Source organism: Lipotes vexillifer, unplaced genomic scaffold (assembly GCF_000442215.2).
Source record: "Lipotes vexillifer unplaced genomic scaffold, Lipotes_vexillifer_v1.1 scaffold848, whole genome shotgun sequence".
Taxonomy (NCBI): domain Eukaryota; kingdom Metazoa; phylum Chordata; class Mammalia; order Artiodactyla; family Lipotidae; genus Lipotes; species Lipotes vexillifer.
In genome coordinates, this window is record NW_006790234.1 from 228,199 (window position 1) to 244,333 (window position 16,135).

The 16,135-nt window shown below is 46.0% G+C and overlaps 1 protein-coding gene across 1 annotated transcript in view; it reads right to left on the reverse strand.

The window, feature by feature from the left end:
- PIEZO2 (piezo type mechanosensitive ion channel component 2) overlaps nucleotides 1-16,135 on the reverse strand; it is a 340,562-nt gene that overhangs the window by 76,404 nt on the left and 248,023 nt on the right. Inside the window, exons 17-19 of the mRNA XM_007463290.1 lie at nucleotides 15,608-15,781; nucleotides 6,031-6,224; nucleotides 4,265-4,425 (exon numbers count right to left, since the gene is read on the reverse strand). Of these exons, the coding sequence (XP_007463352.1) occupies nucleotides 4,265-4,425; nucleotides 6,031-6,224; nucleotides 15,608-15,781 (529 nt within the window). The remainder of the gene's footprint in view (nucleotides 1-4,264; nucleotides 4,426-6,030; nucleotides 6,225-15,607; nucleotides 15,782-16,135) is intronic.

The following is a 16,135-nucleotide window of genomic DNA, read 5'->3' on the forward strand; positions in this document are numbered from 1 at the left end:
GCATCGGCAGGTGGACTCTCAACCACTGTGCCACCAGGGAAGCCCTCTTATCATTTTACAAACAGGAAAACGGGGACTCAGAGAAGTGTGGTGCTTCGTTCAATGCAATCATGGTTGACAAACGTCTCCTCATGTCCCCGATGATAAAAATCTCATGGAACATACATTTAAAAAAAATGACAGATATCTAGGCCCCCACCAATATCCAACGAGTCAGAATTTCTAGGGAAATAGCTGGTCATCCATGTATACAACAAGCAGTCAGACAATTCTTATTATGCTTGCCCATCCCCGGTCCCCCTCCCTCAGAGCCCCCACTGCTTCAATGTCACCTCCATGGGGCCACCTCGGCATGACATCCCCCTCCTGAGCACCCAGAGGCTCCTCCCCCATCAGCAGTGACGGGTGACTTTGGTTTTATTTACCAGCCGCTACCGTCAGACTGCAAGCTGAGGGAGGAAACGTGTGCGCCATGCTTTTGTGCCAGCATCTAGCACCATATAACCATTCAATTTATTGTAATTTACTGTAAGTACATAATAAAGGCTAAATGCATGCTTAGTGAGAGTGAAAAGAATAATAATAATGAAGCATCAACTGATATCTGGGGGAAATCTCAAACTTGCAAAGTTATTGTATTTACTTCCCTCAGTCAGTAAACATTTATGAAGTTTCTACACGGGCCAGGCCCTGTGGGACACGCTAAAGATACTTGAAGAAATGCGGACTGGCCCCTCCTCCAAGAATAACTTGATCTCACAGAGCTCACTAGGAACCTTTCGAAATTAGCACAGCTGCGTATAAAACAAGGAGAAGACAATGGTATATGTATTTAAAAAATCTAGGTCTTTCCAAAATGGTGTCACTCTGAGTAAGAGATGCAGAAGGGTCTCTGTAATGAATTGTTTCCCATGGTCTCTTCCTCCTCAGACGTCCATGAAGACAACCTGGGGAAAGTTTAATATTTGTGGGGTAAATGGCCCCGTAAGCTTGTGAAAACCAGCACCCTTGCTGGTGGCCTTGGATAAAGACGGTTTGAATGCAAAGCACATGTGTGGCCACATATCTTGAAGATTTAACTGGGGATGTGGACTTTGTTCTCATCTTGCCATTTACTGATGGGCTGTTTTTGAGAAAGGATTTTTTTTGTATTAATCAAAAGTAATAAGCTCCGGACAGCAAATATACGCAGCAAATGTAATTGCTGATGGACTGCTCCTGTGGGGATGAGTGGAGCCTTCAAAGCAGAAGAGGCCCCTGCGGGCGGAGGTGAGCACCTCAGAACGCACAAGCCCGGGGAGGCCGTCCTCAGGTGAGCGGTGCCCCTAGATGGTGCAAAATTCAGCCACATCCACGCTGGGTTGGCACATGGCTCCTTATGAGAACTACATGCAAGAGGCAGCGTCTGTCTCTCCTCCCACCTGTAGTCAGTGTAGAGAGATGTTAAATCCAAGTGTCATGAGGCACCAAGTTGGAGCAGGTCAGTGTGACATTGCAAAACGAGGTTCTGGCCAAACGTGTACAAATTTCCAAACAGTCGATGGGAAACCATGTAGAGATCTGCCAATGGGTCCAGGAGGACACAAATGGGCCAAGACGGCGAAGATGACAGGAGGGAGTGTGAAGGGGATTCTCTGTAGGGCGGTGCTTCTGTCTGTCCCTCGACCCGGAGATGGTGAGGGTAGAAGGAGATGCCAATTCTCTACAAAAGTCCTGAGGGAGGCGCTCCAAGCAGGACCCCTCAGCAGTCTCAGTGTGTGCACCTTGCAGTTGGTGACAGGGTTGGGGCACAGATGTCCAATGCCACCCGGAAAATCCAGCAGCAAGGAGAGAGAGGATGCTTTGGTGACAGTGCAGGGTCATTGCTTCATTGGGACCCATGTCGAGAGGCAGAGCGGGGACCTCGTGCCTACTGCCCCAGGACTGTTGTGGACATGCACGTGGGGCTGTTCGAACACAGCTCAGGGGGGCGCCCACAAGGCTGCGGGTCCAGGAGGAGTGGGTGCTGGAAACCGCGGGCTGGGTGACGGCCCCAGAGCTGCAGCTGGAGCCATCGCAGAGGAGCCTCCGGGAGGAAAAGGGTAGATTTGATCATCCTCAGCCCAGTGTGAGGCCATCCTAGGACAGTACAAGTCAAATCAGAATATCCCACATCCCCGCCACCCCTGCCCAAGTCCGTAACACCGGTCAGTTCATTGCAGCAGGGAGGCGGTGAGGGAGGTGAGTGTGAGAAAGAAAGCAGCAGCTGGAAGAGGACATGTTTCCACCGGGTGAGAGACCAGAGTTCGCATCTTCTCCGTGGCTACACAACTCTGATTAACGAACTGAGATCTTGCTTGCTGTTCAAGGTAACTACAGGGCTTTCCGTTACCTGAGGATGATCAGAATGTGTCTTGCGTTCGGGGCACGGAGAAAAGTTCAGTTGTTCTTATAATTATGCCTTGTGTTCTGATGGCTCAGTGCTCCCATGACTTTAATAAGAATCAGCTGCGAACACGGTGATGGTGCCCAGGGACCAAGTCAGTGCAGAGAGGGGAGGCCTCAGAGTCACTGACCCCCAGGACCACGTGGTGACTCACCCTTCAGGTGGGGTGACCTCCCCAGACACACTTGGGGGTCAAACCATCCTACAGCACCAGGTTTCCAGCAGTGCCAGCAGTGGGAGGGGAAGAATGTCTCCGATTCATGAGTCTCTTAACGTGTTTTAAAGTTATAGGTGAGAGAGATGGGATCAGGAATGAAAATTTTGGAAGTCGGTGCAATATGTGAATTGTAGGGGAGGAACTGGTCACATGCCACCAAAGGCCGTTTTTCTAAGGGTGCAACAGGGTGAAAAGACCATAATCCTTTATTTACTTGTCAGCCTATTAATAACGCATTCCCAAGACTCAATAGGATGATTTAAAATTATATGTATATATGTCTCCTTTTCATTTAGGATTTATGAGAAAGTGGTGTCATTTAACCCTCTCTTTCTTTCTCCTTCTGGACTCGCCAGGATGGATTCAGAGAGTGGGTCTTCCATGCCCTACTCACACTAATTTCTCTTTCATTGAATGCCCACTCCCATCATCCAATTGTCTTACGATGCCCCCACACCAACTCTGCCACACATCAGAAATCATCTGCACACCAGACTTGGTTAATTCAGAAATGGACTTTGTTCATTTTTAGCCACAGGCTTCCTCTGATCCTTTTTCATTGTTCTTTAATATTCCGACCCTCAAATTCTGTCTGAATTGGTCAGTTCACCTGTAGAGTTAAAATGCTTTAACTTTTTTATTCTCAATTAATATATATATTAGGCTAAATTTTAGCTCTAATCAATGTATAGACTTGGTTACTTAACGATGGAGCATGTGTCATTTTCTGCCACAAATCTCACGGGGACAGTGGTTCCTGTTTTGTTCCCACCTGGCCCTGATTACCCATCCACTTCAGATGGTTTGTATGAAAAGGGAGAAAGTCCCAGTTTAGACTGGAGAGCTCACATTAAGGTTTACCCCTTAGTTACCTACTCGTGAAACATTTGGGGTTCATAGTACTGTAGTTGTAATATTGTATTATTACTTAACTTTTAAAAAATTATAGGCAGTCTTTCCTGACCTAATTTTTAGAGGGCAAAGACTCTTTGAGTTGTCACTAACTCAAAAAGAGTCCAGGAAAATTAGAAATACGTGAAAATTATCTGCTGAAGAAATTGAAAGAAAGCTAACTTCTCATGGTAAACACCAAATCATTGTTGGCTGAATGATGACTCTTTTCTTTTCAGGTAAGAAAACGGAAGTGCCATTACAATGTTGAAAGACTTTGTGCTTCATCTCAGAAACTCCAATCATGAACAGGCTGAGCTCTAAGAAAGATTCTATCAAATTTTGGAACCTGCGTTTCCTTGGTAGCATGCACCGGAATGTTATTGTTTTCCCCAAAGAGAATTTATGGAGGTAGATTCCCACGCGCGTAGTGCAGAAAAGCATCCTGTCTCATACCCTTCACTAAAGACTAGATGAAAATCAGGAACCTCTGTGGTAGGACCACACTGATGAGGGACTAAGCCGGGGGCTCTTTCTGCCCTGAGATCGCTCCCTCTTCTCAGAATAGCTGTCCTGTGGTTTTCTGTGTGTCAAGTGTATGTGCCTGTCTCACACCTTGGTGTCCTAACGTTGTGGGAAATCACCCTTAAAAAAATCAGGGACAGTTGACAAAGGAAAGTGGTGACGGGCCCTGGCTCGGTTTGGCCTGAGGATAAACTGGCGTCACTTGCCTCTTTCACGGACACCCAGATGATGTAGGAGGAGACGATCTTGATGATGTGAAGCTCCAGAATCCACCACAGGAACGTCTGCAGCTGGTGGAAACACTCCAGGAACTTCAGAAACAGCACCGTGAGGCGGTCAATCACCAAGTGCCACTTGTTCCTCAGATCTGCAGGGCAGGGAATGTGCCCGAGGGCACGAAAAGGGCTTGTGTGTGCGATTACGGTTGAAAGCCTACCTTGTATCATTCCCATGGGAATGAGAAGCTGCAAAATCAGAGTAGTGGATGAATTCTATCTAAGACACCCCGATCTGGAGGAAGGTGGCCCAAGAATCCCACGTCCGGTGATGACTTCGATGTCACACGCCGAGAATGAATGAACGACAGGCTGCTTTCACCCACCTTTTCATTAAATTTGTGCAAAAAAGAATTTTGACCTTGTTTACTCTTAGGGCTGAGCTATGATTCCTTGATTTCCCCCAAATATTAAGTAGCTGAGCTCCCTCTTCATGACATTTTTTTTTGCCAAAACAGTGGTTCCTTAAGCGCCAATCTCCTTGCCGGGGCTTAACTAGGGGGTGGGCAAAGCCCACCAGCCGCCCTGGACGAGCCCACCCCTGTCACAGCGGAGGATGGACCTGAGAGGCTGAACGACTGAGTCACAGTTCACCAAGTGTGGCGCTCAGACTCATTCCAGTCATAATTTTTAATCAAATTCGTCATTTTCTACCTTCCACCTTGTGCTAGGGAATAACATTTTGCAGACTAGGGTCATGCTTCTGCCTAGAAGGTCTGTCCCGGTTAATCTGAACGAAAGTCCTCACAGGACTGTTTCACGCAATCAGCCTGTCCCCGCCTTTGCAGACAGAAGCTCACGGGCCCAGGCAGATAAGATCCAGGGTCTCTGTACATAGCTTCCTGACCTGGCTGGGGTGTTTGCAACAGGTAATGTACTTGGTTCTGAAAGTTTAAGGAAGGTTTTAGTTATTGTGGAAATGTTTATTTACAGAGCGACTTGGGTGACAGTCACTACCAGATTGAGGTCACACCTGGGCACAGTTTCGAGGTTTCAGGGGCAAGTGAAGAGGAAGCAGGTGAACAGCTACAGCCCAGTTTTTGGTGAGACGTTATTGTAAAGCTCAAACCTGCCTTTAAGTATAAAATAGAACCTAGTCCTGAGCCCTTGGTCCCCAGAGCTTGGTTTCCTTCACCTGAGGAAGGCACATCCCTCAGATACGGAGGGAGCATTTCTGGGCCTCTCCTAGGGTTTCTGCGACGAGTGGGCGAAGGGGCCAGTTTGTGGGGAGCTTGTCTTTGGGAGGGATCTTCCTCCTGGTGCTGCCTTTTATTTTCTACTTTGTAAAGCACAGAGCACGAGGAAAAACAAAGGCAGCACCTCAGCATCACAGCCTCAGAATGTCACACCTCCCCCCCCCCGCCCCCGCCGCCTCCCGCTGCAAAGGCTATGCTCTCTGGTTCCTCCATGCTTCCTGGGAACTAACAGACTAAACGAAACTGGGCAGGACCCTGCAGGACCCAGACAACCAGCCATCTGCCATCTTCCTCTAAGTCAGAATTACAGGGAAATCATTGGAGCAATTGGAACAGGAAAGCTATGACTACAGCAACCAAAAGACCACACCCTGGCCTCTAGTTCACTGCCTGGGTCGAGTGTATACTCGTTTTATGCACTTGGAGCAAGTCAGTGTCTCATTCCCTCCGTCTGGGAGCCGGCATCTTCTGAGCAGCTCCTGGGGCGGGCGGGTGGCTTACCTGACGTCTCTTCCTCCTCCTCGTCGTCCTCTTCCTCACTGTCCTTGCCGAGCTCGCCCTTCTTGGTCTTTGCAGGGCATCCCCCCGGCTTCTCCACCCCAGGTCCAGCCAGCTGCTTGGCTTCCACCACCTCCAAGCTGGCGGTTGGCTTCATCATGGCGAGGTCCGGAAGGCTTCCCTCAGGGTGGGCCAGTCTGTGGGCAGAGAGCAGCCGAATCAGGGGAGGGAAGGGTTCCGGGGAATGCGAGTGAGGGGCCCGTGAAGGAGGATCAACAAAACGGAAGTCACTACACAGCCTGGCATGTGGGCTTGTTAGCATCTGGTCGCTTTTTATTTCTTAAAGCTCTTTCTAAAAACGAACTGTAAACTCAGGTTTGGTTAGCTTTTCCAATTCAGGTTCTAGTGATGAGTTGGTCATGAGAGCTAGCGACACCTAAACTTGACATTTTTCCCACAGGAGAAAATGGTCAGAGTTTAGGATGGAGAAGCATGAAATGGCATCGTGTACAGCAAGCATTTCATGGCTTCACAGGGGGACTTACTCATTTTGGTAGATTGGTAATTTTTTCTTGATGCTGCTCAAAGTAATTGAAATAGAGAGGAAAAAAAGGAGATGAGAACAGAAGAATTATAAGGAAAGTCAGAGATCACACATCATGCTGTACATCATCCACTACTGCATTCCTGTACACCGGGTGCAGGGGTCCTAACGCCAAGTGCATTCCAGGATGGCAGCAGCAGCAGCGGGCTTTGACTGGGAACCCTGTGCCTGGCAACTGATCTGAGAGTGGACAGGACTGCAGTGGTAAAGGACAGAATGCAGAGACTGCTGAGGCAAATCAGATCATGCTTTTATAGTAACACAGCAAACTATCCCCCAGGAGTCAAGTCATTCACATTGTAAGTAGGGATTTTAAAATTCTTAAATAACGTGTAACATCAGTCAACCTTTGCATAGACCAATCCCATTCTGCCATCATCTGAAGCATATGCAGCGGGTGCTAATGCTTTTGGGGGTAAGAAGCCTGCATCACGCCCCATCCTTGGGCACCAGGTGAGCTGCTAGACCAGCTCTCCTGAGAAGACATGCATGAGGCTGGATGAGGGAGCTGAGCCTCTGAGCTCGTGGGAGCTGCAGCCTCACCGAGCCCAGCAGACTCTCGAGCGGTCCAGTTTATTTTGTGGTGGATAATAACAAGTACGATCTTTCTCCTCAATTTTTTAAAAAAGTATATCTTTTTATTCATATTCAAATGAATGTTTGAAGGAACATTTGTGGGCAATAGATATTAGGAAAAGGTCTATTGGAATTACACATAGTCCTCTCCATTTGCAATAATTCATCTATACATTTCAGCCCGGCTGTAACAGGATGGACACTTAATAATGTTATTACATCTGTACCGTTGTGGGCTCTGAGTCAATTATTTCACCTCTCTGGAATTTACTTGTTTTTTGTTTTTTACAAAATGAGGAAGTTTGGCTACATAAAAATCCAAGCTCACATGCAACTTGTTGGTTTTACATTTAAAACGCCTGTGATATTGGATAACTGTGGTCATGAATCTGCATTGTCCTTAGACTGTCAGAGAGGTTCTCCTTCAAAAGTCATTCTTTTTAACAGGGTGTCAAGTACGTAAATTACAGAGTGTCAGAAACGAATTGTTAATTTAATGAACAAAGAACGTTCTGAGCATGGTGGAAGAAATTGTGCAGATATACACTTGCTTATTTTCTTAAGGTAGACAATTCACCCTCCACCTTTGGGGAAGTTCCCCATTCTTGAAACTGTAGCTCCACATCTCCTACACCAGCTCCGCGCATCAACTTTCAGGGTACTTCTTTTCTGTCCCTGCTTCATCAGGACTCTACGCATTAAAGGGTATTAAGGTGAAAGTCAGGTGCTACACAAATGTCAATGTTTCTATGTCCTCTTCAGGGCAAGCAAGGGGTTGCATTTTACAAGTGAGAAGCCACTTTCACAGTGACAGAAGTTTGTGGATTTTACTGTGGAAGTATGACCACTTATATAATCTACCTCGGCACTGCCCCGACTTGATACTGAAAACAGCTTTCCAGTAATGAGTGCTATTTATGGAGGGAAACTCCTAGAGATGAGGCTGTTTCTGCAGTTGCCACTATGGCTGCGTAACAAAAAGTCCTCCAGCCACGAGACCCCCAAAGTGCTGTCCAGATTGAGGGGAGATTATTGAACGAAGGAATCACAGAAGAACCTCAGACTAAACCTTTTGGGAGTAAGTCCGGAAGATCTACTTCTGGAAACTTGTCAGTTACAGGAGACCTGGGACTTGACGGAGCTGGGGGTGTCGGGGAGAGGGGAGAGAGCTCCTGTGTCTAATGCTGCTACCTCCCCTCTGACATCATCCTCGTGAGGAAACAGTGACACTGATGCCCTCTGGAGCAGCCTGACCTCTGAGCTTGTAACACAGGGCCAACAAAAAAAAAAAAAAGAAAAAAAAGAAAGAAAGAAAAGACAAAAGGGGAAGCGTATATCAGGCTATAATTTACCAGCCTAGGCGTTTGCCATCTGAAATTTCCCCGAGAAAATTTGCGTGCATAAAATGAGTACAGATAAAAGTATTTTCAATGCATGGTTGGAGTTTCTATTTTAAAAAGACACTTGTGTGAATCCTTTCGACTTTCATTTTTTTCTCATTTTTCTCATAGCATTTTTTTTGAGGCAATCCAGAACAATGTTAAAAGCATGCTCTTTGGAATCAGAACGACTTAGACTCAAGCCTCAACTAGACATCTTACTAGCGAGAGGACTTGGCAAAGTTCCTTACCATGTCTTTTATTTTATTTTAAAAAAAAATTTATTGAAATATAGTTGATTTACAATGTTGCATTAGGTTCAGGTGTACAACAAAGTGATTCAGTTATACATGTACACACACACACACACACACACACACACACACACACACACACACACACACATTGGGTTGGCCAAACAGTTCATTGGGGTTTTTCCAATGTTACTGAAAAACCCAAACAAACTGTTTGGCCAGCCCAGTATATATTTGCCGTGTCTTTTAAATCTCAGTTTGCTGATCTGTGAAATGGAATAATAGTGCCTACTTCCTGGGATGTTGTGAAAACGGAGGTGATTTCCGTTAAGTGCTTAACACGGTGCTTAGTACGCAGGAACATTTTTAGAGTAAAGAACCATCTGCTAACGACAGATTTGCATATACTTTTTGATAATCTGCATCATCAATTCATGCTAAGGAAGAGGCAGAATCAGGACACACCTTCGTGTGGGACCACATAGCACAGGTTGCTGGGGTGGGCGCTCAGTTTGGACTCTGATTCTGTCATCAGCATATTCCTTAATGGCTTGTGTGTTAAAATGGCCATTCAGAGAACAGTGCAAACGTTTCTCCCTCGAGAATCTGTCTCCGATAGTCTCAATGCCCAGGGCCTCTTATGGCCACCATCACCTCCCTCCGCCATGTGGCCAGATCGGGTGGGTTGCTGCAGGCCTGGGGTCTGACTGCCCAGGGCAGGGTCGAGGCAGAACTGGCTGGCCCTTTGCTGTCATGGACGGCTGTATCGATTCCCCAGGAAAGCCTGTGTACCTTAACTTAGGTACGTACCTCCCCCTAACTAATTTTAAAAAGGGATCCTGATTTTTCAAAGACTAAATTAAAAACCACCCTCTAGTGAAAAAAACATTCCCTGAAACTTCCAGCAAAGGAACTTAGGATGCTTGTAATTCTCTGCTGATCCTCACGTGTGGATTATCCCATCACTGGTGGATGACTTCCACTATGGGATCCAAACCGACCAGCTGATGAACCAGATTCTCCCGGACCCCGCCCCAGCTTCCTTAAATCCCACCGTTTTGCCTGTCTTTCCCCTCAGGGAGCCCATTTCCTTCTCTTTGCATTTTCTTGACCTCGCCTGTAACTCTGGTCTTGCTTTTATGATGATCCAAGCTCTGAGCTTAATCCTGACTATTTCTTAACCACGACGGTTCTCTCCTCTTGCATTCCAACAGAGCAGGTGACTTTTGTCTGTTTATTCACCCACCCTCTCTCTTTCGTGCTTCCGCAGCTCTGTAAGTCAATGTGTGCATTTCTCAATTTGTGTCCACATCATTTTATTCTCTCCTTGAGGACAGAAATCCAGTCTCACTCTGCTCACCTCCCTTTGCTTGGTGTATACTGTCATTCCCTGAGTGTTTGGTGAGTGAATTCTATACGCTGGAGAGGCATTCTAATTTGAAACCAAAGAAACAAATTATGGAGAGTTGAAGAGGTTTAAGTCTGTACTAGGAGTTGACTTTGAAAAGCCACATATTAAGCCACATGTTCTTTCCAATAAGGAAAATGAAAATCCTACTACGGTAAAATCCCCTAAGGCCTAAATTCCATTTATTTATAACTACTCCAAGGTAAACTGCACTCACCCCATTCATTAGACTATTAGAAAAAAGGAACGTTCTTGCAAATGTGTACTATTTATAAGTAATATTTAAAGTAGAAGTTTGAAAACTCTTTAAGATTATATTCTGGAACTCCTAAGCGCTTTGAGAAAACTGTATTCAAAGATGAGCAGTTGATTTAATTTAATTCAATTTAATGTCACGTCTTAACTCTGTGTGGTAGTAATTCCTCCAAAAATAATCTACTAGACAAGATTGGGTATAATGGCTCTGGTTTCTGTATACGTGGGAGAAATAATCATTACTCCTGTTAAAATCTTCTAAATCAGTCTGTTTACAGATTCAGCTGGAACTTCCTGCAATTTTTCACATCAACAACATTTTACCACTGTCCTAAACACACCCGCCACCTCGCACCTCCGTTAGGTCAAGTCTAAACTGTAATCGACGCAGAAGTCGAATGTAGCTATGTTCCCTCTTTCATTGGAACTCATGTTTACAAACACATTATTCTCCTTATAAAACAGCATTGAGCGTACAGAAATAAATTTTGGGAGATAGAAAGCTTATTTACTTAAATAAAAGGTTCACCCTATCATTGGACACACTTCACATGCAGACTTTCAGAGGCACACATTGTCCACAGAGGGACGGGTTTGTTAGGTCACGTGTCCCTTAAGGTAGAGCTCTGGCCTTTCTTAAAATGTTAGCATTCAGACAAAAATGAGAGATTCCACTGGAAAGAAGACTGAGCTAATGGTGGAATGCTTCAAGTTTTAAATTATTTTAGATGACTTTGCATCTAGATCATTCTAAGAACTCCTGAGCGAATTCACTGGCCTTGTGACTTGGGTTAATGGGCATAGGCTTTCTCTCAAGAGAAAAGCTGGGGACAACAGGGACCAAAACTTGTAGTTGTCCCTCGGTATCCATGGTGGAGTGGTTCCAGGACCCCCGAAGACACCAAAATCCACGGATGCTCAAGTCCCTTATATAAAATGGTGTAGTATTTTCATATAACCTATGCACATCCTCCTGTATACTTTAAATCATCTCTAGGTGACTTACAATACCTAATACTATGTGAATGCCATGTAAATAGTGGCTTGCTCACAGCAAATTCAAGTTTTGCTTTGGGGAACTTTCTGGAATTTTTTTTCTTTTCACATATTTTTGATCTGTAATTGGTTGAATCCATGCATGCAGAACCCGCGGATACGGAAGGCCAAGTGTATCAGCCATCAGAGCCCATCAAACCAATTCCTGACCTCTTGGGTGCTCCAGCCACCTCCTCTTAGAGCAAATGGTCAATACTTTATGAGAAACACTGAGGGAGAGAGACAGAGATTGTGCTTCCTTACGTTTAGAGGGATAAGATTGATGCAGCTGCTCGAGATTTCTGGTTCGAGTCTCTGTCTTACTTCTCTTCCTGGCAGCTAAAAACCTGAGGTTGACTTTTCTCTCTCAGGCTGTCCACAAAACTGGCCCCAAAGGGAGCAAGCCCGGCCTCCTTCCTCTTCTGCAGAGATCTGCACACGATGCGCTAAGTTTTTACACCTACTTCTAGAAGTTCTGCCTCCTAGGGTTTGCTATTTGGTTGTCAGCCTTGGGATTTTACTTAAGATAACGACTAGAAAACCAACAAATCTTTCCCAGGGTTATTTTGTTAAGTGGATTTCTTGCAAAATACATGTTTCTATTACGTAAATTACTGACTTGATTGCCAATGACAAGAAGTTATGGGAGCGGGCATTTTAATTCACCTACTTGATAAAGTAAGAAGAGTTTTGGTAAATTAGACCCCAAAGGCTCTTTTTTCTGAACTCTTAGGGCACTTGAGGATAACTCTACATATGGCACATGTCAAAGCTCACTCTTTATTATGTGTGGTTACCTGCATGGCTTATCTCCCCAGCTGGGTGATATGCTTCTAAGGTACTGCCCAGCTTTGCCTTTTTGGCAGAAAGCAAATATATTGTGAAGTTGGGTCATGTAAAATACCGTCCTTCGATACGTTGCTCTTTCAAGTAGACGTATATTTGAAGAAACTGATGCTTTAATTTTCCCTTAACCATAGATTGTTGTGACCACTGTCACTTCATTCAGGAATATCTACTGAGGGTCCACTAATGGTTAAGCCTCCACGGTAAGTGAGATGGATTTTACAGGGACTCCGGGCCTGCGGGGTGGAGGCCTCGGGCAGGGGAGACAAGACAGCCAGACAGATAGGGGCTGAAGGCCAGTGTCGGGGGTGGGGGGGCAGCGATGAGAAAGTGCCCCCGGGAATTCAGAGCAAGGGCAGTTCCGCTCAGCGGGGAGCCGGCAGTGATGGGCAGGTCTGTGGAGGAGCTGGTTCTTGAGCTGAGCTCTCCATCACGTGTTCAAGAGGGAGGTGGGCTCGCAGGCTAGCCGGGAACCAACGCTACCAAGGGTGACGTCAGTGGCGCTTGCGGCTGAGCCAGGCCAACGCCGAGGGCCAGCTGAAGACCTGCGGCCACCTCCAAGTCCGCTCGGCAGCGCCGTTCGGTCCAAACGCCGAATGGCTGGGTTTGCAAAAGACATCCAGCGCACCTGCAGGCCACGCCCACTGTCTGATGATGCCATTTTTCACTTACAAGCTAATGAAGCGTTGAACACCCGCAGAGACCATTAACAAAGAGGAAACCGAGAGAGAAAACGTTGAGGTACCCACCTATTTATTATCAGATACACGCGCCCATTGACCTTGGCATGGCTACGCGGGGGCACGAGGAAGCAGGCGGTGGCAGCGGGGGACAGTTGGAGAGAGAAAGAGGAGAGTGTTAGCCAGAGAGGAGGAGCTGATGTCCAGTAAAGCTCTGCGCCACCGCATGTGCCACCGACATGCTTCATGCACCGGAGGAGGCTCCAGACAGCGAGATATGGCAGCAGAGAAATCAGAGTCGGGAGATCGCCGGACGGCAACAGTCTCTCCCTCCCTCCCCCGCAGTCACACACCTTGTCAGGAATCTGTAAGGTTTACATGGCCAGAACGCATTTATCAGATAAAATACCACGGAAAACATTAATTCTTGCTCCTCCCCCGGAATTAAAAAAAGAAAATCCTCCTAAATGTCCATATTCAACATACTGTTTTCTGAGGCGTTCTAAAACTGAAGACAGAAAAAAACTCATTCTATTTCTATATGCATCACAGTACTCTCTAAAACAAATTATGGACAAACTGCAGTGACGGATATTTAAATAAGGAGTGGATATTTAGTACCTTATTAAGTATATATTATATAATAATTACATTGTGATTATATTATATACTTTATCAGTATATAAGGGAAATGATATTCCTGAGAATGCCCACCGAGAACTAATAATAGTTTCACAGAAGGTATATCATAAAACACTTTCTTAATGCTAACTTTATAAATTGTGGAAGGCTAAACACAATGAATTCTGCTTCAGACACAAGTGACATTTGCCTTCAGGGCCTACACAAACCACAAAAACAACAGACAAAACAGGAAAAAGGACAGTTGGCTATGCACAGAAACAACAGGACTGGAATCACTTTAAGGGATAAAATGGATTGATTATTCCCAATTTGGGAGTTTTTAAATTGATTCCCCCAGCATCTACTAAGCGGGCAGGAACAGAGAAGGCAAAGCGGGACAGTCAATCCCAACTCCGAAAATATGTTTTTCTTCATCATTTTGATTTTAATGTAGCCATTTACTAGCGTTCTAGGAACTAAAACTACCGTGAGGTGAAAATTGCTAGTAAGGAAAATACTACAATGGAAAAGGGGTGCAAAACAGGTGGGATACGTATCTTATGTTCCAAGTTGAAACTTGGGGGACTTTTACATGAAACTCTTGCATGAAATCCCAAAACACTGAACTTGAGTGAGTCCTTTGAACTCCTGGAGTTTCTAGAAAACTGTTTTTCACAGAACCAAAAACGAAATCCTGCATTCCTAAACCATTCAGGTGGCTGCCGCTATATACTCTCGCCTCGCCCTTTACGTTTTCTTGGAAAAGCAACAGCTAAGCGGGGTGCTCAGGCGGAGCTGCGGCCAGAGGAGGGCCAGCTCCAGTCTCAGGCTGAACAGACTGCTTGGCATCCTTCCCTGTCCTGCCAGGCGAGGGGGTTACGGGCTGGCAGAACACCAGAGGAAACAGGGAGAACACATCTTGGCACAGGCTGCTGTTCTTCTCCAGAACCTACATAATTAAATCAGGTTCTACATACTTAACAGGAACTCTGTGCAACAAATTCAGTTTTCCATAATTCCACTCCTTAGCACAGCACAACATAGACAGTTTGATATTTCATAAACTGTGCAGGATGAGATACTGCTGCATCTTCTTTGGATGGACACGTTGTTCCCCTTGAAAAAGAGCTAAGGGGAATTTTCAACTGTGGCATCTGTGCTCCTCTGAATACAGCACTTTGCTCCCTTATTTACTTAACAAGTGTTTTTCCGGGAACTGAATCACAGGCTATTATGTGAAGCAGAGAGGAAAATCAGTATCAAGGTTCATTAGACGAGTGCTTGTAATTTCCCCGTGATGGAGCAGATCTAGGCATGTGCGATGACCCACCGTGGCTTCAGCACACATGGCCAGGGAGAGCCAGATCCATCTGCTACTTGTAAACAATTTATGTTTATTGATGGGCAGACCACAGCAGGGAGCTGATGAAAGAAAACACTGCCTTCGCTTTCTTTCCTTAAATCTTATTCTGGTTACTCACAGATGGCAGATTCTCTCCTTTTAGCCAAGGTTCTCCCCTTCCAAGACGGAAGGTAGAATTCTGCACTGCGCTCTCACTCACAGCGACTTCTTCTCTGCCTGTTAGTGCAACAGAAAACTCACCCTCCGAATCAGCCAGATTCTGTAAATGTTCTAAAAACACCTCACCAGCACGGACACGAAAGACACATCACCGCCGCTAAGGAATTTCAGTCTACACAGCTACTCGAACTAATTCACATGCCTGTCAAGATCACTGCATGAACCATCATAAATCACTACCAACTGTTTCACAAAGTGCCGTCAAATATTCCACATTTTTTTCTCATTTTTCCCCCACTTACAGGCTGATACTCATGGCAAGTTCAGGGCTGAGATTCTAAGTGAGATGGTTGGGAGGGTCCAGGCTGCCTTCTTGGAGCTTCCTGCACGGGCTCACCTGTAGATGGTGCTGTCTTCCTTGCTGGGAATGGACTTCAGGTCCGTGAGTTCCAGGAAGCGGTCGTGGAAGTAATGCAGGTGCAGGATGCACACCAGCAAGAAGGATGTGGGGATGAATATGCGCGTGAACAGCTCAGCCACCGTGAACTGTTTTAAGCCAAGGTCCTCCAGCCTGCAAAACAAAACGGCTTTCCCCTGTGGGCTCTCCTACTCGAACGTCTACTGGAAGTTGGCTGTTTCACAGTGATTTCATATTGAGTGTTTTCAAGACAGCATTCTCGATTTCCCCATTTCCTGAAGCAGCTGAGCTGTTCTCCACCCCTCTCTCCCCACCCTGCTCTTCACTGGCACAACCGTCTACCTCGTGCAAAATGCCCCAATCAGGGCGTTCCCCCGACGCTTTCTTTGCCTTCCGGTCTCCGCCATCTGCATTCCTTCAACCCTTGAATCTGCCCTCGTTTTCATTTCTAGCACCTCCTATTCTAGGTGGAGCCACCATCTTCACTCGCAGGACCCCCCCCCCCCT